General features: G+C 35.4%; 1 protein-coding gene across 1 annotated transcript in view; it reads left to right on the top strand.

Annotated features, from left to right (window-relative positions):
• LOC140135876 (uncharacterized) overlaps positions 1 to 25715 on the top strand; it is a 130909-nt gene that overhangs the window by 83292 nt on the left and 21902 nt on the right. The window contains exon 2 of the mRNA XM_072157529.1: positions 13692 to 13847. Within this exon, the coding sequence (XP_072013630.1) occupies positions 13692 to 13847 (156 nt within the window). The remainder of the gene's footprint in view (positions 1 to 13691; positions 13848 to 25715) is intronic.

The raw sequence follows: 25715 nt of genomic DNA, 5'->3' as shown, positions 1-25715 counted from the left end.
AATGAAAGAGACAGATAAACAGAGGGAGAGAGAGAGACAGATTAAAATGAGAAAGATAGACACTGGAATGGGAGAAGGAGAAAGGAGACATAAAATGTGAGAGAGGCGACGAAGAGACAAAAATGAGATGAGAATAGAGCGAAAGAGAGAAATAAAAGAGAGACAAACAAAAAGAGAGGTAACAAAAAATGAGCCTTAGAGATACATAAATTAGAGAGAAAATTACATGAATGAGATGGGTATGTTTGTGTGGGGTGTGTGTATCAAGAAAAATGAGATCATGGAAGTATCCCGGGGGAAGTACTTCCATCATGAAATAAAGAGTACATTGCAATTAACCAGCTTTGGAAACGCATTCCTCTACAACGCAGACGGCAGATGTTAGCAACATTTTAGGCTAATAGGCTAGCTAGGGACGCATCAATTCTTGATGCAACAGTCACTATCAACCGATATCTTCAAATCCAATGGATTTCCTTTGATGCATGCAAGTATCAAATGTCAAAACCGATTGGGTTTGTAAACCGTTGTTTAGTGATGAATGGATGTGATCAGCTGAAACATTAATACACTTAAAGGCAACGGATCGTGCCTAACTAAATTCATCAATCAAATTACTTATATTTATTACTAACAAAGCGTAAAGGACTTGGAAAATGTAGTTGAAAGCATGCCAGCTCTCGTTGGGATGTTTATGACAAAAATATAGGCAGCCCGAATACACTAGGATCCACAACATGCTCATCTATCAGGAGCACAGTTCTTTAACCACAATGCATATCTACATTGAATGACCTTTGAAAATTTGGGTAGAAAAACTCATACTCTGCAACTTGAGGTCAAATTTTGCACTATGATTGTTTAATAGAGGTTATTGGAGTATGACATTGGGATGAGGCTATTGTGGTCCATAAGAGATTGTTAGTGAGCGTAAACTTGGTGGATTGTAATGAATGTAAGCCAAATGGTAGACACATATAGTGAACTTTTTTTCTTGCTTCTCCTATAATATCGAAACAGTTATCTTCTTTTTTGCAGGATTCTTACAAACTTTTTTCTTCCTTAAAGCGAGATACTGAGAACTTGTTAGTGAGTGTAAACTTGGTGGAATGTGCAGGCGACTATTAGCCAAATTGTAGACACATACAGTGAATGGTTTTGCTTACTTTTCATAGTATCGATAGGAAACCTTCTTTTTTGCAGTAAATTTACATGCTTTTTTCCTTAAGTCGTATTGAAGATGTGTGTCTGATCTCAATTCTTGCGTTCATTTTTATTTGTGTTTATATTTGGTAGTAGATGTATTTGTGTTTATCGCGTAGACATATACAGTGAACTTTTTGCTTGCTTTTTCTAATATCGATAGGAAACAATTATCTTCTTCTTTTTTTGCAGGAATCTTACAACCTTTTTGCTTCCTTAAAGCGGAAATATTGGCAAACGGGATACTTAGAACTTGTTAGTGAGCGTAAATTTGGTGGAATGTGCAGGCAACTATTAGCCAAATTGTAGACACATATACAGTGAAAATTTTGTTTGCCTTTTATAATATCGATAGGAAACAATTATCTTCTTTTTTTTTGCAGGAAGGTTACATGCCTTTTCCTCCTTAAATCGTATGGAAGATTATTACTCATTACTGATAGATTTATTAATAAACTTCATGAAACACAAACGATTGTCTTGTTTCATAAAAAAAATCACCTTTTATGAATAGAGCCTCAGAATAAAACCCACTAAGCAGATAATACTACAAATGAGTGTGAAATAATAACAGCCTTAGTGAGAGCTTTACATATAATCATGTTTACAAAACCGTATTCAAAGGTGGTTAGTAGTTCAACGACCTCCTTCAAGTCCTTGCACTGTTATCTTTAACCTTAGAGTGAACATCCCCAGTAAATAAATCGTATTTATTCACAATTCCCTGAACACCAATATGTTCATTGTACATTATAAGACATGCAGGTCACGCCTAAGCGGTTTATCTGCGTGTGTCATATTCCCTTGTTTATCTTATCTAATCCCGTCGTAGTGCATGGCGTCACAAATGATCAAATATTACTGTATTACAAAATATTAAGTAAGGACTTATCATGTAGTGTGTGTCGGGGTGAGTGTGTATATGCTTCATGGTCTATAACTCTATATAGGTACGGTAAGAGTACCCCATCATGCAAGTTTCATAATTTTGCTTTATCACGGTTGTTTAATGTGTTTAATGTGATCATTTATTAATTTTTCTAACAAAACATTATATATATAAATGTTTAATTCTAGACCTGAATAATACCAACAGGTATCACACTAATGCACACATTTCTTGTAGTAATTTAACATAGATTTTCGTTTATATATCAAATTTTTCATCTTTTTCTGCTTTTTGTTGCAATCTTTATTCTATATACTATACATTTGTGTGCAAATTGAGGGCGCTATTTACATATATTTTAAATTTAAATTAGCCAAATAATATGAGTTATACCTTACATTTCATGATAAAAAGTTTTTTGAAAATTTCCTTGTCATTTTTTTGCTGATGTTCTAATACCATTATACAAGTGTCTACCCCTTGTAAAGATGCAAACAAGATTTAAGATAAATAGCGCCATCATTATTCAACTTTTCTTTAAATGACTCAGTTTTACATGCAATCAAACAACCGTGTTATCAAGATGTGAAATACTACAATATCTTACTTACTTTTATTTTATGCAAGAGGCAATATGCCGACATAATACCCAGTACAAAACTGTTCTTCCATGTTTTTGCTACGATACGAAAGTTAACGATCACTTTACAAAACCAAGACACGATTGCGCTTATTTTACAAGTTGAAAAAGAAAATAAGAGATATTTCTAGATATTCTATAACAGATGTCCCTGTTTGTATGTCATCAATACGAGACACCCTCGAGTTAACGATCTTGCAGAAAATGTGACCCGCTTCCACAAAACCAGGCACAGTGTCAATAGGATCAAACTGATATTGTGATACATTTAAAAGACTTTCAGCTACAATTTGGTAGCAATATTAGCTCTATATTAAACAAATTAATCCGGTTATGGTCATTTTAAAACAGAGAGTCATAGCATAGGGTGGGAAATAAATAAGTAAGAAAATGTGCTTTAAAGTGTGTACATATATAAAGGTTGTTTAACATAAGATGAGTGCTGTGATTGGAGAACCAGAGCTGTCATAAAATATCAAATCCACTGTGCAGGAACACCAAATCAAGGGTGACAGCCAGGTAGACAGCTCAATTTGGCTTGGATATTATGCCTACTTACAAAAATGAAACACAACTATAATTCCCAAGTGTAGTATAAACATGATAAACTTTCGTACATCAAAAACTTTCAGAAACACAGAAATTGGATGGACGATTTTCATCATTTCCACAATGTCAAACTTTGAAAATCGGTTCAGGTTCAGATATGGCAATACGTTCCAGGTTTCGTGAGAACGGCCCACAAATGGAAAATAATATCATTGATGATTACAGGCACATGGGGTTGCAAATCAAAAATAACTTAACTCATTGGGAAACGATCGCATAAGGTGATGACATGGTAAGCTGCCTGGTATGCAAATCGAATAGTTTGGCCATAGCTGTGTAGATATTTTGATTGGCATATTTATGATTTCGTGTTTATGAAAAATTGTATATGCATTTAGTTACCTTCGTTAAAAATCATAAATTGCTATCATCTTATCTAAATATAAATCATACATCTTTAATGCTCTGCATGCTAACAACCTAAGAAGTCCAAGTTTTGAGATATTTTCTGGAAAATATCCAGAGCTATTTTAAGAACCACTGAACCAATACTAGGCTTGTTTGTACTCATTTCAATGCATTTGTCATGCCGATTCTAAATATGGTCATGATAATTTACAATCGCGTAAAGAGAGTTAAACGATCTTACGCCATGCTACCTCTAAAGTTTCTCTTTTCACTAGTCTTATCTGTAGACCAGTCAAATTGTATTTTAACCCAGCATCAGAGACCATTTTGAGCATATTTTGATATTTACCCATAGCAGCCAACGCACCCCAACGTTGAAAAAAGGTTAATTCAGGTTCGAATGATGTTCGTCACATTCCTAGCAGAAGATATCAGAACTGCGTATTTATAATAAATACATGAAGTCACATAGGGATGAAATTATTATACATAGCTCTCTGGGTTGGTAGGGTGAACAAACTTTACTCAGAGTAGCCAGCGCACACACATAAACGTTCAAAAACAAAACCAGTGCATCTGGCCGGATTGTAATCAGCTATCTTTGTAACAATCATGACGCTCTAACCCACTGAGCCACAGACGCGAAGAGCAGAAGATTTAATCTTTTGGTATACTTCAAACATGTCACAGAATAACTATAACAGATTAAAAGTATACTGTTATATTGCGTGTGAAACACATAAAATAAGGAGACAATGTTTCATACGACACATAGAAATACAAAATAGAAAATGTTACAATTGTGACAAAACATATTCCAATTTATTTCACTAGTCACGAAGATTTTTTTTTAAGTACAATTTACCGTATCTACAATCTGTAGTTTTCCACATAGGCTAAGAAAGGTTCAAGGTCACCTGAAAAAATTGTTTTAGATGCCCCCGATTTTGTTGAAACTTATTAAAAATTAAATAGATAATGTTAATTTAATCTACCGCACATATTACGCGTCAGTGTATCTTTCAGGACATAAGTTAGCAATCCCTATAGACTTTGTAGAACCTTAACATATTTTGCTTCATAGGTAATGGTAGTACCAGTATAATTTTTATTCATACACAATAAGACGAAGAATTTGATGTATTTTTGAAAAGAATCAATTTCCCCAGAATGACCTTGAACCTTTGTTACCTTACAGGCGCTAAACTATTATTACCGTAAAACCTCGTCTATAAGCATATAGAGTGCTTTTGATGAAAGCTTACTTAATCCAGGCGCCATCATTCGATAAAATTATAACTTTATGAGTTTGAGCAAATAAATTACCGCTAAAGGCATATACAAACAAGTACTATTGTAAAACCAATCTATTGTATTTGCATATTTACGGTTGCGTCATATTAATTTAGCTTTAATCAAAAACAATCTATATGCTTGTAGACGAGGTTTTACGGTATAAGGCAAACTATACCTTTTTTGATCATCTGACATCAAATCGTCATGGTTCAATTGAAAATTCGCTGTTGAATGAGGTGTCTAAAATTTCTAATGTGCGCCCCACATAAGTAACACAGTGAGTAGACCAGGAAACACGATCTTTTTGAACCTTTTGTAGCTATGGGGAATATGTGCCACTTAGGAAGTGTTCCGACACTGATGAATTGACCACTCCTTATCTATTCACATTGAACTGGCAACACACTTCTGCATCCCTTTTAGATTGAAATTCTTATGTCCAGCCAATATGTAATGGATATGGGCTACTCAATTCAGAGCATTGCCACCATGGTAGCTTTCTAGTATTGGTATTAATATAGTACTAATGTCTTAATTATTCGTTTCTCAACAATAAACTCGCGAATATGCAAAAGGTGAAAATGTATTTTGATTACAGCCATGCGCTTTCAAAGGAGATTATTACGTAACCGAAAGAGTATATTCAATAGAGCACCTGGATTCTTTGTGCTATATCCAGTGCTCCTTGAACACACACACTAGACCCCTATCCTTAAAGTGGCACATATTCCTGATAGCCAAGAAAGGTTTAAAAAGATACTATTTCCGGCTCTACTTACTGTGCTACTAATGTAGGAGCATATTAGAAATGGTAGACACATTATTAAATGGCGGCTTTCCAAAATGTAACCATAAAGATTTGGTGTCAGATAATTACGTAACATACCGATACGAATCAGAAATACACTGCCCTCAAGGAAGCGGTTGTTTTTTCAGATCATCGATATAAATATTAGTCAAACATGTCTGCTAGCTTTAGATCTATAGGTTCAAAAGTTTATAAACGTAAAGTACGATAACTTATCCCCTTTTCATCACGGCAGGTGAATGAGACATTACTCGCAGTGTACGTAAAACATGATTCCTTGAAACAATCGCCTTATTATACTCTAATTCTCAAACACAACAAGAAGCATCTAAGTGACATAAACAGTATTTGATGCATGTCAACCCAGCAAGCCACGGCCTAACATTACCACTAATGTATACACGCTTGCCGTGGACACCCCAGGGCAACGGAGATTCCCGCCTAATTAAAGTTTCGCACGAGTTTAGAATATAGACAAAGCAGACGTGATTGTAAGACTAAAAACTAGAACAACGAGATTTATTTTACAAATTACAGAACAAACATTTGGTTTAAATGTGTCATATCTATTGAAAATGTGCTAATAAAAAGAAAAAGGTTTCAAACAAGTTGTCAATATTGCTTAAAAATTACCCTTTTGTATAAAGTCTGTCAAAAATTGAAAGTCGCGTGCAGAGGGTTAGTATAGGTAAATGTTGAAGGTAAGCATTTCTGGTATCGTCTGCTACTTTAAGCTGGATTTATACTACGTCGCTGAGCGATAGCGATTGGTTTTTAGCCAATAAGGTAAAGCGCTTTTTGTTGTTTTGGAAAGAGCATGGTACCATCATTGGTCAAATACCAATCGCTCGTCGCTCAGCGATGGACTATAAATTCGGCTTTAGAGGCCATAGCACTTTGATCAATCAGTCTCACCTGTCATTTACTGTTGTTGTTTACAGTCAGCTGTGTCATGGTTTTAATAATGTCGAGTTTTTCATTTGAAGGTTTGAAGGGAGATGATAATCAAAGCAACGACTGGTGGACCTCACCTGAAATAATATCTGTCACCTTGCTCGTGGTGATAATAAAGGGGATGGTCGTCGCGTTATCGTAATTTGCAATTTGCTACCATCGCTATCGCGATTTGTACGTTAGCAACTATTTTAAACTGTTGCGATTTGGTAGTTCACAGCATCTTGCGAATGGTAGTGAGCTTTGGCAAAATTTGCATTGATGATTTCATAGCGAGTGTGAAGAAGAATTCAAATATCACAGATATACTTTTGTAGGGCCTGTAGTTCTTGAGTTATGTTGTAAAGAGGGCTGAAACAACAACACTTTTGTAAAAGGTACATAACTCATTGACAACAATAAATCAAGCAAGTTTTCAAAGTATATGATTTGTAAAATGAACTTTTGCAAAACATCAAAATTGTATTTTTCAATAATATATTGATTTAGTTAAGGAAAATCGATTTTTTGGCTGCTTCGACCTAGTCTACCCTTAAGTAACAACAACACCTTTCCAATCTTTTGCAAGGATTGGGTAGCACATGTTTTAGTACCATCTCGCTGGGCTACGAGCTTCGCGCTCGTAATTAAAGTGTAATGAGATCCATGAATCAGTTCTATGAGGCCCCATGTCACAGGGGAAATTGCCCAAAATTGTCCGAAATTGTCAAAATTGATCAAAATTACACAAAGTTGCATTAAGTTGCCTTAACATTTTGCAAAGTTGCGCCAAGTTGCCCAAAGTTGCCTAAACATTTCGCAAAGTTGCGCAAAGTTACCCAAACCTTTTCATAAAGTTGCATAAAATTGCGCAAAGTTACTCAAGATTAATGCAAAGTTTCACAAAATCCAGAAAATTTTAGCAAAGTCGATTGACAACTTCACGCAATTTGGCACAATTTTGCGAAATTTTTGTCAATTTTGACCATTTTGGACAACTTTGGGCAACTTCCTCCTGTGACCATGGTGACATGGGGCCTTCTATGGTTACGCTAATGGGGTTTCAGCTTGTCATTTCCCCCTAGTGTATGTTATTATGATATATTTTGCAAAGTGTAAAGATAATAGAAAATCCCAAGTAATTACATTATGGATAACACATAATCTTTTATTCAGATAAACACTCAATGTGAAAGTATGTTACAGAGCGCTTTCGAGAGTACATTAAACGCTGGTGATTACACGGTCACTTAGATACAAGTTCACTGCCATGATTACGCAAATCCTGGAAAAATAAAGTTAGATGCAAGCATTACCCATGAATGAATCCCGGGATGAATAATACACGTGCCTGACAAATTGGTCGTATTACTCCTGATTTCCAGTGTTCTTGATTTCTTCAAACATGATGCATGCACTAGGATCCACAACATGCTCATCTATCAGGGGCACAGTTCTTTAACCCCAATACATTTGTACATCCATTGAATGACCTTTAAAAATTTGGGTACTAAAACTCATACTCTGCAACTTGAGGTCAAATTTTGCGCTATGATTATTCAATTGAGGTTCTTGAACTATGCCATTGGGATGAGGCCATTGTGGTCCATAGTTATGCTAGTGCCACTTAAAGTAATGACGTAGAATTGGAAGACGTCTGCAAATTCAAGGTTATGTTTGTTTTAATAAAAGTACGAGGAAGGAGAATGCGTGATAAGCTTACACATTCTTGATTTCTTCAACTGGATTGCTTGCATTACGTAAAGTAATCATTGAGACATGAAATTCAAGGTCTCGTTGGCTCTAGTAATAATACGAAAAAGGAGAACATAATAACATAAGTAACATGCAATGTAGAACATAATAACATAGTGATATTATAACATACAACATATAGTAAGCTTGATAAATCTTAAAATCATCCGTTTAAAATTGAAGGTAGACGCACTGAGCTCTGTGTCTCAGCAGTTCTTTTGGAGTTGATTGTTTCTTCGTCTCGACTCTGTAAATCCTAAACTTTAAAGTGACTATAGAGGCAGTTACCTGAACATAATGCATAAATATGTTTCGAAATGACATTGGGAAGTGGAGATTAAAAGTTACATTGAACTTCGAAACAGTCCTAGACAATGTCGGTTTTATTAGTTATTATTGTTTTGAAAAAGACTTTGCTTCAGTGTTCACATCTTGTAAAAACCTCCACTCTTAATGTACGTAAGATAGGATTGATTGGAGGAAACGTCATATTTGAATCAGTAAAACTTGGTCAAGACACATCATCAGAATTGTCTATTTTATTTTCAATACGCCCAAACATCACATTGATTATTAAAAGCTCGTCGTACTATATAACCTAAATAAAGATGGTGTATTGGTGATGCATCCTATAGTTTTTGGTTACGAAATCATGGAAGCCATGAAACAGGAAACCGTTGACCCAAACCTATATTGCAGTTCTTATATAGTATGATAACATATTGAAACAATATAGAGTTCAAGAGAGCGGGTGTAAAAAAGGAACTTTTGGACCAGTCATTCGCTGATCGAAATCATCCTTGATTAGATGTTTGGTGATATAAGAAAAATTATTTTCACTTTAATCAATAAACAAGAAAAACAAGGCTATTATAGCCTGTAATCCCCCTCTCCATTTAGCCAATCTATGCTTGGAACTATGTGTGAATATCCTACGTCTTTTCTATATAGAATGAAAACCATTGTTAACCTAATATGCTGTACTCCAAAGGACAGAATAACCATGTTGTAAGATGATACTACTCGTATATTCAGTATCGAAGTTACGTAATGTTACTATGTCAACGGGATCACGCGCTAGAGTAATGAACCACGATCGAAATGATCACCACATAAAGTATATGGCACTCGAAGGCATACCAAAATGGCGTGATCCGGTAACCAAGAGCATTACGTAACCACTTCGATGCTGAATTCCTTCATGGGGCATACCATTGAAAAGAATGATGATTCAGCAAAGCACGGATTATATCGTCAATTCGTTATATGCAAATACCATGAATACACATACTACTGCAGTTAGCATTATATTATATTGAAAATAGGTTTGTTTCAACTATATTCACAAAAGAATCAACACAGTTTATAAAATTATATAAACAAATTTAACAAGTATTATTTTAACTTTGGAATTAAAAGTGATCAAACCCATTACAGGTGAGCGTAGAAACAAATTCAAAGTATAGACCTCTACTAATAGTTTCATGATCGTAAGTGAGGGTAGACCGTGAAACTATTAGTAACGGGTGCCTTTTCCAGAGGTCTATACTTTGAATTTATAAACAAATGTATGTTTTCCAAAAACATATATATGAAATGTCCATCCCTCTAATGTCCATCTGAATAAATATAAACGATAGCGTTCATCTGGATAGATAAGATAAGAACCTTGTTTTCCAAAAACATACATGATAGCGTCCACCTGGGTAAATATAAACGTTGGTATTGCTTATCAGTGTTCTACGAACACATTGATTTATTTTTCTGGACATAGTATATCACTAACTTGGCTGATATACACATGTATACGATAAACATGTAAGTTATCAAATTTATACATTGGGCTATTCTTTCCAGTTGAAATCCATACCCCCATGGAAGACATATTACCTTGATCTCTGACACATGGGGTGTAGATTTCATATGGATTCTCCCATTCAGGTAACCCCATTTGAAATTCACACTCCCTGTGTGATAGATTAATGCAATGTCTTGTATGGGGTGTGTATGGATTTCAACTGGAATTAAAGTAAGTATGGGCTATTTCAGTAGATATCCATACACCCCTGTAGAAGACATATTACCTTTATCTCTGATACAGGGGGTGTAGATTTCAAATGGATTCATCCATTCAGGTATATATAATCCCATTTGAAATTCACACTCCCTGTGTAGAAGATTAAGGTCATGTCTTCCATAGGGGGTGTATGGATTTCAACTGGAATTGAAGTAAGAATGGGCTATTTCAGTTGAAATCCATACGCCCCGACAGAAGACATATTATTATTACTTTTATCTCTGACACATGGGGTGTATATTTCAAATGAAGTCTCCCGCTCAGGTAACCCCATTTAAAATTCACACTCCCTGTGTGGAAGATTAAGGTCATTGGAATGTATGGATTTTCAAATGGAGTCACCCATTCAGGTAACCCCATTTAAAATACACACTACCTGTCATGCCTGTGTATAGAAGATTAAGCTGGTGTCTTCCATAGGGGTGAACGGATTCCAAATGGAGTCACCCATTCAGGTAACCCCATTTAAAATTCACACTCCCTGTGTAGAAGATTTAGGTCATGTCTTCCATAGGGGGTGTATGGATTGTAACTGGAATAGTATCCACCCTCCCAAGCACAAACGCCGTATCTACAAACATGCTACAAAACAAATACTGCCTTCTTACTCGTTTCTTTTTTAATCAGTCTGCTCACACGAGTCACAATGCTGGATCTGCATGTAAATAACTTTGCCAATACTACACTTACGAGGCAGATATCTTGAATCGGGCAGCTCTCTAAGTAAAAGTGTTAGTATCTGCTACCACTAAGCAGAGGATATACAGCACTATTACTTGGAAGAGAACATATCTTGCAGCTGCATTTTATTACATTTACATGTGAAGTGAAATGAATTTAAAACTTGGTTGCATGTTTCTTTTCAATTTCGTACGATTAAAAGACCCCAGTACATTGCAAATTGATACCATGCGAAGACTTGATGATGTGACGCGCTGAAATCTGATCGGTATATCTTACAATATAGCTCTTAGATATGTTGCATACATACCATCAGAAGAACTGAAGTTCTTTGACAGAAACTGAGTGATAAATGATGCAGTACCCGAATAATAAATCAAGTAATTATACATATGTATGATATAAAGTATTTTAAAAGGTGTATTTATAGTTTAGTTCCCACGTATTGTTTTCTTCCTAAGATGATGTTTTGTCATCATTAATTAAAGAATTAACAATCATAAACCTTTTTCCGTTCTTAGTGTGTATACATTACATTCTAGGAGATTCGGTCACTTTTAGTAGGGTCATATATGGGGTTTACGTGACCGCGAGAGCAGAGGAAGCATTAAGAGTTGAAATGGTTTCTTTGAGATAATTAGAATAACATAAGCTCCAATGTCTCTCCCAAAACTCCAGGAGGGGGTAATTCCATAATACAAGGGACAAAATGAATAATGCTTGGATTACTCTAAAATGCATGTCGAACTCTCCGTCTTGTTACAAGTGTTACAAAATGTATAGTTTATACTATCTACACGTTATGGTTACGGTGATATAAGACAAAAGGTGTCAAATGTTAAAGGTCATCACGCAGGGTCAAAAGGTTAAAAGATTGTTTTAGTTGCTGAACATCTTTTAACATAAGACGATGCTTTTTAATGTCGTCACCATTAGGAATGCTGGTATTTCATCTCCCACAATTATCACCTGCTATCAATTAAGTTTCCTCATACACCTGTGCAGTACTAAGCTATAAGAAATTACACGTTGACAGCTGGGGTACCTTTACGTAACACATTGACAGCTGGCTTACTAGCATCTTTATGGTGAGACTAATCATTCCCACCAATACAGTGATTAGCAACTAATCAAGGCCACATTTTTTGAATTTTCTACTGGCTCATTGTGAAGAGGTTTTACATTTTAAGTCATTACCTTTACACAATCAAAAACACTGAATTCATTATTAATGCTCACAGAATTAATGTTGCTGTCACGTCAATCATGTGAACAGTCATCCTCGCTGTCAATCTACTAAGGCACAACGTTTAGTTTGGTCCGATAGCGCTATCGGTGACCAGATAGGTACCGATGGCTCCCTCTATCGCACCCTGAGCATTTGTAATGTGTTTTCGTCTTTTATTTAAATGATAATATACTATGCAAATGTTAATTAGTATACTCGATACAATGCATTACATCACCAGGGTATGATGGAAAGAGTCATCGGTATCTAACCGGGCTCCGAGAGCGCTATAGGACCAAATTCGATGTGGTGCCGTATCTAATTGTAAAAGACCCACTCTAAACAACAGCCTAGAGTTTAATTTGCAGATGTCAACTTTTTACATAACCTTCAAAATCCTTGTGCTAGCGCATTAAACAAAACAAATCGCGGGATTATTATTTGTTGTAAATGTTTTGAAAATATACACTCATTAACATTTCCTGGCATGTACTGTATAAAAAAAGAAATGTAGAGCAGCGCTGATCACACACACATTCCAATCGATAGTCCTTGATAGGCATATTTCCAAACAATAGTATCCTAAAAGGTAGTGACAGAATGATTGACAGTTGTTTAAGTCATGGTCTGCTACTACAATCGTATCAGCATGATCAGTGATAGTACTTTGAATAGAATCACAAAAGATTACAATACCTTTCCGAAAAGGCCCGATTTTTTCAGTGTCTGCTAGTTACAAATTGTATATATATCACAGACTTGAATCAGACTATTGTTTGTTAACGTGACAATTACATTTCGTTGAATTGTCTTCCAAGTTTTTGAGAGTTTTAAGCATGACTGCCTTTCTTACAGCGCTTCTGATTGGTTAGTACGCGTTATATTCATCTGAGTAACCAATTGAAATACAGCTTTTAAATATTTTAGTCTTCGGCCTTGGGGCACAATATCAACAAGAAACATCGGAGACTCTCATAGTTGAGGTTTTTACTAATAGAGTTCCAATATATTAACGGCCCCGCAGGGCAAGAAAGCAATGCGTAACTTTAAGTTATCGACAGACAGCCGTCATCCTTTAAAAAAATTGTTACCCCTTAATTTCCCTCACTCTTCAGGCCCTGCCAGAAGGTAGCACAGTATACATGGGGTTAATACGACAAAATTGCTTCAGCAAGTAATAAATTAGTGTCTAAAATATGTTATGTTTTTATATTTTTCTTTCAGAACTAGAACGAATTCACGCTATTAACATATCTTGTCCACAAGCACCCAAATGTCATGCTTTAATGGGACTTGTATGGTGTTCACATGCTGTTGCAGAGTGTATCGGTCACAAGTGTATATGCAATAAGGCTGGCTACAACCCGTGTACCTGTACACGTAAGTATACCATATCGTATAAAGAGCTTTGCCAAAACACCCTACTATTTATGCGCATTTTTTAAACAGCTAGATGTGCTAATATGAAAACATGTCAGGCGTGAAAACAATTGGATAAAGACAAAATCTGATATCAAAATGAAAGTTTTTATGAGCTTTTATGTAAGATTGTCGAATTCGGCAACCACGGTCAACCGAAGTACACTATAATTGAAGACCGAATTAAAAAGACTAGTTGGCGTATGACGTCCTGTCATCCAGACCAAAAATGCCGCACTGCGCAGGTCAGTAACCAATCATGCCGCGCTTTTGCCCTGACGTCAGACACAAACTAGTCTTTTTAATTCGGTCTTCAATTATCGTAGTCGATACCGGGAATAGCAGTCATACCGTATATTTGCAGAGCGAGTTTATGAAATGTTTTATTAAAAAAAAGACATGATGTATTATGATCAAATTGGCCTCGATATAATTGTTGGTCAGTTTATTAAACCGAATAGTTTGTACATCAGACACACAAATTCAATTCTGAATACGAGGAGTGTCCTGATGATATCAAATAATTTTGATTTTTTGTTTAATTCGTGGTATAATACAAATTTTATGTGAAATTATTAAAAATTGATAGTTTTGACATTTAACAGTCCTCGAAGTAAATTTTATAAATCATTTAAAAATTTCGACCTTTCGTATTGACGATTTTCATTTTTTTTGTTGCAAATTTGCAAATGATGGAGGACTTTTCCTCCCAGCTATATACTAGTATACACTTTAAGTATATATCATTAGATTAAATGGGTTAAATATTATTTTAAAATATCAATTTTTATTAATTTATCATACAATTTGTATTACAGCGCGAATTTCAAAAAATCATTTGATATAAAAAGGACATTCTTCGTATTCAGATTGCAATTTGGTGTGTCTGAGCTGATGTGCTCTCAGATCCCATAAAAAATACTGTACAAACGTTGCTGTTCGATTCCTTGAATGCTTAAAATCAGAAATAAAATAATGTTGTGCTGTATATTTAATACGTTTGAAATGACATATGTCCGATTTATTAATTTTAAAATGACACATGTTGTCCTATATAATTATTAAGTTTGATATGTAGGCCCTGTTTCCGGAGTATTATGTCATACTTTGAAATGTCAAAGTTTGAAATCGGTACCTCCTAGCGCGTCAGAGGGAAGCTGTCAAAACTAAGCTTAACCCCATGAGAACTACCTGCCGATTGGTCAAAAAAGAAGTTTTCATTATCAATTGGACTAATCAGCAACATTGTTAGAATAATTTCACCACACAAAAAATTGGGGTGAAGGTATCATGTAATTGACTAATCAGAGGCAATGTTAGATCAGCAGGCAGTGCTCAGGGGGTTAACCAGTTATTTTCCTAATCATTATATTTCTAATGACAGATGTCCTGTATTGGGATATACATGGAAAACCCTTTTCATGCCTGCACTATGATTAAATATAGCTTTTTGAATATTTGTGATGTGATCAAGCAATTCAGTCTGATGCCGGACATATTCATTTTTCAGTTTCTTATAGAATTGTAAAGAACATTTGCAAAGCTACATTTTGCAGAAGAGCGCATTGTATTTGGAAAACAAGTTCAAAAGATGTGAGCAGTTTGAGAGTTTCCAAACAATAGGAAACAAAAGGAAATACTTCTTTCGTTTGGCTATAACTCAAAATCAATATTTCCGACTTCCGAATGAATTGCTTGATCACATGACACATATTGGGTGCTATTGTTTTCTATCTTAGTGTTATTCTTATGGACCACAGTTTTAAAAAGCGGCGTCAGTTATTAGTAAATCATGTGAAAGGCACGTATGTTGCTTGTCTGTTTTTCCGATAACATGTCAGTTTTACTTGAAGCAAAAACCCTTTACACTAGGATCCACAACATTCTCATCCATCAGGACACAGTTCTTTAACCCCAGTACATTTGTACATTCATGGAATGACCTTTGAAAATGTGGGTACAAAAACTCATACTCTGCAACTTAAGGTCAAATTTTGCATTATTACTGTTTAATTGAGGTTATTGAACAATGCCATTGGGATGAGGTCATTGTGGCCCATAGTGTTAGTAGTTGGAGGTACTCTGTACTTTCTGTCGTCGGCTGAACAGTTGTAGACTAAGCTTCTAATAATATAAAGCACCGAATGAATACGTTTGGGGCAGTCTTACTGGGGAAAATAATCCAATCATTTTTTTGATTACCTTAAAGCGCAAAGTTGTTGATTTGCAAGTATACGTAGTCTATCCAATTGCAATGAAATAATGTAGGTGAAATGTTAACATTTGCTCTGTAGCATACACAAAGTTTAGTGGTACAATCAACGAATACGTTTGGTGCAGTCTTAGTGGAGAAAATAATCCAATCAATTTTGTTATTCCCTTAAAGCGCGAAGTTGTTGATATGCAAATAAAGTCTATTCATTGGTAACTAAACAAACAGAACAGAATGAGGTAGGTGAAATGTTAACATTTGCTTTGTAGCACACACAAAATAAAGTTTAGTGGCTGTACAATCAAAGAATACGTTTGGTGGAGTCTTAGTGGAGAAAATAATCCAATCAATTTTGTTATATCCTTAAAGCGCGAAGTTGTTGATTTGAAAGTATAGTCTATTCATAGGCAACTAAACAGACAAAACGGAACAATGTAGGTGAGATGTTAACATTTGCTTTACAGCACACACAAAGTTTAGTGGCGATACAATCAACGGATACGTTTGTTGCACTATTAGTGGATAAAATAATCCAATCAATTTTGTTATTACCTTAAGGGGGTACTACACCCATGTGGTAAATTTGTGGCTATTTTTGCATTTTTCTCAAAAAATAATTACACACTGGTAACAAAGTTATGTATATTATTAGGGCAAAGGAATCCAATTACTACACTGAAATTTCAGTGACTCAAGACAAGCGGTTCAGTATATATGATAGGAAACGAGGTACATCCTAGCGGTACCTTATTTCTGATCATAAATAACAAACCGCTTGTCTTGGGTCACTGAAATTCCAGTGTAGTAATTGGATTCCTTGCCCCTATAATATAGGGTAGGTGCAGGTAATATGGGACAGCAGGTAATATGGGACACCTGTTTTCATTTTAACAAAAAGTAGCTTAGAGAAGATAAACACTTTAAGTTGATTTGTTAAGTGTTTAGAGACATCAATTGTGCTTCTAGAAATGCAGTTTTGGAGTCTGTGTATCAAACTCTTGGAAATCAATGCCAAAAGAGTGAAATTGCCCAAAAAATTATGTCGTTTTTTTTTGGCCTGATATAAAATCAATGACGTCACATTTTATGATTGTGTATCCAAAAACTCTGGTACTGAGGGGGCATTGTCATTTTTTATGATCTTTAGGTGATGGGTTAAGCTTATCAGCAGGTAAAATTCCACTGACAAGTGGCACTTTCCTTTTATAAATGATTATTTTCTCTGATTTTCAACTGAATGGGTGCAGGTAATATGGGACACATAGGAAATTGTGTGCATTGTCAACGCGAAAAGCAAAACTATTTAGAAAATTGAATTTTCTTGTAGAAATTTGCATTTAACATTCAAAACCATGTAACAAAAATGTTTTTAGAACAAAAGAGTGATTTTCTGAACTTTTGATTTTCACCATAGAGATAACACAGTGTCCCATATTACCTGCACATGCAGGTAATATGGGACACTTGACGATGACGTCATTTTGACGTCATAGCGTCCAAACAAACATAAAAACAAGGTAACATTGCCTGTTTTATTAATCTTAAAGGACAGGTTGTTCATCATAACAATCTCTTGTTGGCATATCTTCTTTAGTTTTTATGCAAATAAGCTAAACGTCCTTAATGGTCCCATATTACCTGCAGGTACCCTACATAACTTTTGTTACCACTGAGTTATTAGTTTTTGAGAAAAATGCAAAAATAGACACAAATTTATCGAGGGGTGTAGTACCCCCTTAAAGCACGAAGTTGTTGATATGCAAGTATAGTTTATTCATTGGTAACTAAACAGGTGACATTTTAACATTTGCTTTGTAGCATACACAAACTTGAGTGATGCGCAATCAATTAAACCGTAACAATATAAACTTATAATTCATTATTAGGAATACTACAAGTTGTGCTTCTCCAAACTGAGAATTGTTTTGCAACTTTAAGCTTAGAAAAAACTCACAAAGACACCTTCATTAAATGATAAATGTTCAACATTAAAAGGACTTTAATCTTATGTTGATTCATAGCTTATAAGAGTTTATTCAACTCATCAGTGCGTCTTAGTTAACCGAATGTTCATTCCTTAAGCCGTGTTTTAAAAACCCAGCGCTAATGCAAGGACATTATCTCTCCAATCACTGTAGCATAAGTTTGAAAGTAGAGATTTTTATCTGCATGCATCGGTGTTTGTTTTGATATTAATGGATATCTACTCCTTTTAGAGGATGAACGTCTCATTACACAGTAAGCCAAAAAAGAAACTTATAATTTTTCACAAAGTCATATCTTAAATTCATGTGCATCAAAATGAACTAAAATTACACACAGAATTACTTCAATACTCTACTCTAAACACATGTCAGTAACCAAGCAGTTGTGCAACTGACACAACAGCAAAATGCACTGACTTTAAACAGCTTCTGGACAACATTCACAGCCAAATAATTGGCAACCAGCACAAGAAATCTGTGAGAATGCATATAAGATCCTTACACAGATCACAATGTCCAAAGAGTAAATCATGAAATAGAATAGTGTGGAACGGGGCTGATTTCTGCTTTTCACGCACTTTCTTCAAGAAACAGGTCTTGTTCTACACTATTCCACTTACTCACAGATTTCATGTGCTGGGTGTCATTTATTGGGCTGTGAATGTGGTCAAGGAATGTGAATGTGGGCTGTGAATGTGGTCAAGATTTCATGTGCTGGGTGTCATTTATTGGGCTGGGAATGTGGTTCCATGTCAGTGCATTTTTCTGTTGTGTCAGTTGGACAACTGCTTGGTTACTGACATGTGTTTAGAGTAGAGTATTGAAGTAATTTTATGATATGACCTTGTAAAAAGATTCTTTTTTGGCTTAGTGTGATTTTAATGGTCGTTTTAATCTCTGTTAAATGCAGATAATATTATCCATCTACAAGATTTTATTTTTTTGCAAATTATTTGGTAATTTATCTTCTTCGGGTAATGCTTTTTATGTAAACGTTTTTGACAAAAATACCAATGGCTTGTAAAGGCTTGTTATGGTATTGGTCAAACCTCGTTGTTGCACTGCATGTAATATTAAGCAATTACTGGTTGCTACTGCTCGCTAAGGGTTTCTAAATGTGTTAGACTTTGATATAGTTACAATTTATTCGATGGATAAGATCGTTGATGGCTAAAGAAGGTTGTATCTTGATCCCTTAAACAATTTATCATATTTTACCAACTTCTTAGCTCTTTAAAAAAAAAAAGGGTATTAACTCATTCAACTATACTTTCAACAACTCTTCCTATACCTTTGTACAGGAGCCAACCGTTGTTAATCCGTGATGAATCCACACTTTTACTGTAGGGTATACGCAAACGCGCGTGAGACTACGCGTTACGCGAGAGCGCGTAAAATTCGTCATGCCTGGAACCTTTGTGCGTATGCAAGCTTACAATTCAGTTTTTTGGAGGTATATTGCTGATATCAAAAGAGAAATCATCGAAGTTGTTGTAAGGCGGGGTGGGAATGATTAACTAGCATTCCTCGTAAAATGATACGATCTTTAGCTTCTTTTCGTTGTTGAAAGGGATTCAATCATGTTTCACCGTTGTTCATCACCGATTAACAACTCGCGTCTGCGTGGTTTACCTCGCGTAGTAAACCACGCAGACGACGCGGACGCATCGTTGTTAATCGGTGATGAACAACGGTGAAACATGATTGAATCCCTAACTGACCACTAGTCAAACAATGCTTCAAACATGACACCTGTTAACCAATTAATACATTTGACGACAATTAATTTCCCTAATGCGAAAGTCACTTTCTGGAAAGCTGGACTAACCAAAGCTTGACTCCACATCTTGGTCACATATACTGCCCCAATCTGAATAACAAACTGATACACTGACAATTTTAAGAATATATAGAGAATTCTTTTGGAAATAAAACAGTCAAGTAGAATTGGTTATAACATAAACTTTAAATGGACATGTAACACAGTGCGTCAGACATGTCAGAGACACCTATGATGCGTTCAGATCGCCTTTGGATTACATCTAGCGAGACACAGAGGTAAATGTTGTACACAAAGTCGTGCATAGTATAGTTCGTCAATACGAGGCCATAGGATATCATTCTGGACCTGGGTGACGCTGAGGCTGGTTGTCGTTGATATCTAGTTTCGCAACATGCTATTAACTTTCTTAGGTCAGAAGGATAATGATTACCCATAGATGGTGTTCTTAATACAATCAATGCACCTGTTTTCAGCAGATAGATTTGTGGACTTCTCGCTAAAAATGATGCAAAGCAATTAACATTTCTGGTGGGAAATATAGATGCGGCCATCAGAGAGTTGGCAAAGATGGGAGCTTCTTACTTGCTGCACGTAAACATCTGATACTAAACATGGGATGTTGGTTATCCTGTCACTCTGGAGTACAGCATATCAGGTTAACAACCACGCTGTTCCATGAGAGAACGAGGAGAGACAGAGAGGAATTCAGAAAGAGAAACAGAGACAAAGAAAGAGGGAGAAATGATGTACATAGAGACAGCCATGCTGTTCCATGAGAGAACGAGGGAGAACAAGTCAGAGATAAGGAAATTTGAAAAGAGACAGAGAGGAATTCAGAAAGAGAAACAGAGACAAAGAAAGAGATGGAAATGATGTACATAGAGACATCGGGTATATAGCAACAATGCTGCTCCATGACAGAACGAAGGAGAACAAGTCAGAGACAAGGAAATTTAAAAAGGAAACAGAGAGGAATTCAGAAAGAGAAGGAGAGACAACGCCCTGGGAGAAAGAGAACGAGGGGAAAGGGAGATAGAGATATCACTGCATATGCAGACAAAGAGAGAAATGGAGTTATTAGTGACATACCGATCATACGATCGTAGCTAGAAAAGTGGTAGTTACGTATGAGACTTGCATTACCGTTATACTCCAGGTGCTAATTATACCAATTCTATATGTCGTAATACATACATAAACTATATATAGCAACTCTTTTTGTTCGCGTATAATACGCACTTGAATAACAGTCGAGAAGAACACACCCTGCATAATAAAAAGTAATTAGTTCAACATGATTTTAAAATTCAAATTAATTAACAATTAATTAGAATGTTACATAGGGATGCACCTGCATCACTGACATATCCAGAACTAATCAAACCTCTTGTACAGTGTTTTGTTCTAATCTTGTGCAACGCCAAAAGCCATTGTTAAACAAGACACAGAGGCTTCATTAACTCCATAAATTGTACATTCTATGCATATCTTCTATGTTAAGGTTTTTGCTTTAGTTTGGTGACACTTCCAAGGGTGCAAAATTGATTACATTTCATAAACATTGTACAATTTCCCAGGGTATTTTTGTTATTAAGGGAAGAAGATTACACCCGATGTTAACTATCTTGATACTAATCTTGCCATTGTACATTTTGCCAACGGTGTTCTGTTTTTTAAGTTTCTAATGAATTGCATTCACACGTAGGAATTCCTATTCATATATTTTGTCTTGAACTTGATCAACTCCAGGTGTTATCGTATTGTGAGGATTATATACGATGTATAAATGAATACAGACTAGCTATTCTCCTGGTGTAGGTATACGTATTGGTTTTTGAAATGGAGCTTTTTAGGCAAGACAACGTTGTTTTTTCCTCTCATTGTACTTTCATTCTTTACAATATGACTGATCAAAAAAGTCTTTCTTTATTTGCTACACCTGCATTATAATATACACATGCGTTATGTATATGATAAAAGTGATAAAACCAACACATAAAAAGAATCAGAGGTTAGCGAAAACATTCATTCAAAATGGCGCGCACCACTTTCATTAGTTTTGTCCAATTATCTTCTTTGTTTTCAAACTCCATAAAGGTTTTGTTTTTTTAAAAATGGCGAGATATGCAAATATTATTAAGCATCTTAGACTAGGAGATTTCAAAAGAGGCAGAGTGGAATTCAGAAAAAAGATAATTGAAGAACGAACGGAAAAGAGACATAAAGATTCCCCTGTATATGTTAACAATGAGAGAGAAAGGGAGTTATTACTGCTATAACGATCGTACAATCGTAAGTAGTTATGTACGAGACTTGCATTATCATTATACTCCAGGTGCTAATTATACCGATTCTATAATGTCGTTGTTCGCGTATAATACGCGCATGGATAACAGTCGAGGAGAACACACCCTGCATAATAAAAAGTAATTAGTGCAACATGATTTTAAAATTCAAATTAATTAACAGTTAATTGGAATGTTACATAGGGATGCACCTGCATCACTGACATATCCAGAACTAATCAAACTACTTGTACAGAGTTTTGTTCTAATCTTGTGCAACGCCAAAAGCCATTGTTAAACAAGACACAGAAGCTTCATTAACTCCTTAAATTGTACATTCTATGCATATCTTCTATGTTAAGGTTTTCGCTTTAGTTTGGTGACACTTTTAAGGGTGCAAAATTGATTAAATTTCATTAATATTGTACAATTTCCCAGGGTATTTTTGTTATTAAGGGGAGAAGATTACACCCGATGTTGACTATCTTGACACTAATCTTGCCATTGTACATTTTGCCAACGGTGTTCTGTTCTTTAAGTTTCTAATGAATTGCATTCACACGTAGGAATTCCTATTCATATATTTTGTCTTGAACTTGATCAACTCCAGGTGTTATCGTATTGTGAGGATTATATACGATGCATAAATGCATACAGACTAGCTATTCTCCTGGTGTAGGTATACGTATTGGTTTTTGAAATGGAGCTTTTAAGCCAAGACAACGTTGTTTTTTCTCTCTTACTACGCTTCCTCTAAGTATATACAGGGTGTATCATAATAAAGTATACAATTGGAAAAATGCAACTAGATTGAAATGTATGAGGTTTTTGGTCAAAGTGCTTTAGTTGATAGCTGAATCAACATCTTGTCCTCCCACAACTGTAAAATCACTGACGTGTGACTGACGTGTGACTATTAATAAGGACTCACTGGCTATTTTTGTGAGCCGTGTAAAAATGCAGTCAATTAAAATAACATGAAAATCAGTTTCACCACTTTCTTTACAGTACTGACAGAACGCCTTGCAGAATTGTTTGGCAATCGTGTGATTGTTTTAAAGCATCAAGTGGAAATTATGGCCCCTAAGATCTCCTGATCTCACACCTCTGGATTTTTCTTGTGGGGCTATCTGAAATCAAAGGTTTTCACAAGTCCTCCTGCAGACCTTGATGAACTTCAGAGACACATAATTGCACAAGTTGACAACCACAGGCAGGACAGACCTCTTATGAGACGTGATGTGAATGTCATGTTGAGGAGAGCATAGCGGAATTAGTTTTAATTGGAAAAATGCAGCTAGATTGAAATGTATGAGGATTTTGGTCAAAGTGCTTTAGTTGATAGCTGAACCAACATCTTGTCCTCCCACAACTGTAAAATCACTGGCGTGTGATCTGACTATTGTTGTGAGTCGTGTAGAAATGCAGTCAATTAAAATAACATGAAAATCACAGTTTCACCACTTTCTTTACAGTAATTGACAGAGCGCCTTGCAGAATTGTTTGGCAATCGTGTGATAAAGCACAAAGTGGAAAATAAGTAAGATATCATGATCTCACACCTCTGGATGTCTTCTTGTAAGCCTATCTGAAATAATAGGTTTTCATACGTCCTCCTGCAGACCTTGATGAATTCCAGAGACACATAATTCTGGCTTTAATCCCTAGAAATAGACACTTTTTATTTGCTACGCCTATATTATATACCTACGTTATGTATAAAACCTACACATAAACGGATGGCGCGCACAACTTTAATTAGTTTTGTCAAATTATCTTCTTTCTTTCAAACTCCATAAAGGTTTTGTTAACCAAAAAGAATTAAACATCTGAGACATGACGATTTAAAGAGAAACAGAGAGGAATTCAGAAACAGAAAAAGAGACAATTACAGAACGAAGAAAAAACACAGAGTTACCCTTGGGTATGTCGACAATGAGGGAGAGGAAGGGGAAACGGAGTTATTACTGTCATAAAGAACGTACAATTGTAAGTAGTAATGGGGGTAGTATGAGACTTGCATTACCGTTATATTCCAGGTGGTGATTAAACCGTGTCTATATGTTGTAATACATAAACAAACTATAAACAACAACTTTTTTGTTCTCGTATAATACGCGCATGGATAACAGTCGAATGCAACACATCATGATAATGCTTTGATCAATAATTCTCTTTTTATTTGCTACACCTGTATTATAATACCTGCGTTATGTACAACTTAAAAGTGATAAAACCAACACGTACAAGGAAAGGGTGTTAGCGAAAACATTCATGCGGGAAATTCCCGCAATTCAAAATGGCGCGCACCACTTTCATTAGTTTTGTCCAATAAGCTGCTTTGTTTTCAAACTCAAAAAGGTTTTGTTAAAAAAAGAATGAAAATCTTAGGCATGACGATTTAAAGAGAGATAGAGAGGAATTCAGAAACAGAAAAAGATACAATTACAGAACGAAGAAAAAGAGGCACAGAGTTACCCCTGGGTATGTCGACAATGAGGGAGAGAAAGGGGCAAAGGGAGTTATTGCTGCCACAAAGAACATGGGGTAGTTATATATGAGACTTGCATTACCGTTATACTCCAGGTGACAATTATACCGATTCTATAATGTCGTAATACATACATAAACTTTAAACAGCAACTCTTCTTTTGTTCGCGTATAATACGCGCATGAATAACTGTCGAGGAGAAAACATCCTGCATAATAAAAAGTAATTAGTGCAACATGATTTTAAAATTCATATTAATTAACAGTTAATTGGAATGTTACATAGGGATGTACCTGCATCACTGACATATCCAAAACTAATCAAACGCCTTGTACAGAGTTTTGTTCTAATCTTGTACAACGCCAAAAGCCATTGTTAAACAAGACACAGAAGCTTCCTTAACTCCCTAAATTGTACATTCTATGTATATCTTCTATGTTAAGGTTTTCGCTTTACTTTGGTGACACATCCAGGGGTGCAAAATTGATTAAATTTCATTAACATTGTACAATTTCCCAGGGTATTTTTGTTATTAAGGGGGAGAAGATTACACCCGATGTTGACTATCTTGATACTAATCTTGCCATTGTACATTTTGCCAACGGTGTTCTGTTTTTTAAGTTTATAATGAATTGCATTCACACGTAGGAATTCCTATTCATATATTTTGTCTTGAACTTGATCAACTCCAGGTGTTATCGTATTGTGAGGATTATATACGATGTATAAATGAATACAGACTAGCTATTCTCCTGGTGTAGGTATACGTATTGGTTTTTGAAATGGCGCTTTTTTAGGCAAGACAACGTTGTTTTTTCCTCTCTCACTGCGCTACCTTAACTATCATATATTAATTCTATATAGCACTATGATGTATCTTCTCTATATTGTACTTTCATTCTTTACAATATGACTGATCAAAATAGTCTTTCTTTATTTGCTACACCTGCATTATAATATACACATGCGTTATGTATATGATAAAAGTGATAAAACCAACACATAAAAAGAATCAGAGGTTAGCGAAAACATTCATTCAAAATGGCGCGCACCACTTTCATTAGTTTTGTCCA

This window comes from Amphiura filiformis, chromosome 16 (assembly GCF_039555335.1).
Source record: "Amphiura filiformis chromosome 16, Afil_fr2py, whole genome shotgun sequence".
NCBI lineage: Eukaryota > Metazoa > Echinodermata > Ophiuroidea > Amphilepidida > Amphiuridae > Amphiura > Amphiura filiformis.
This window is presented reverse-complemented; position numbering and strand designations above follow the sequence as displayed.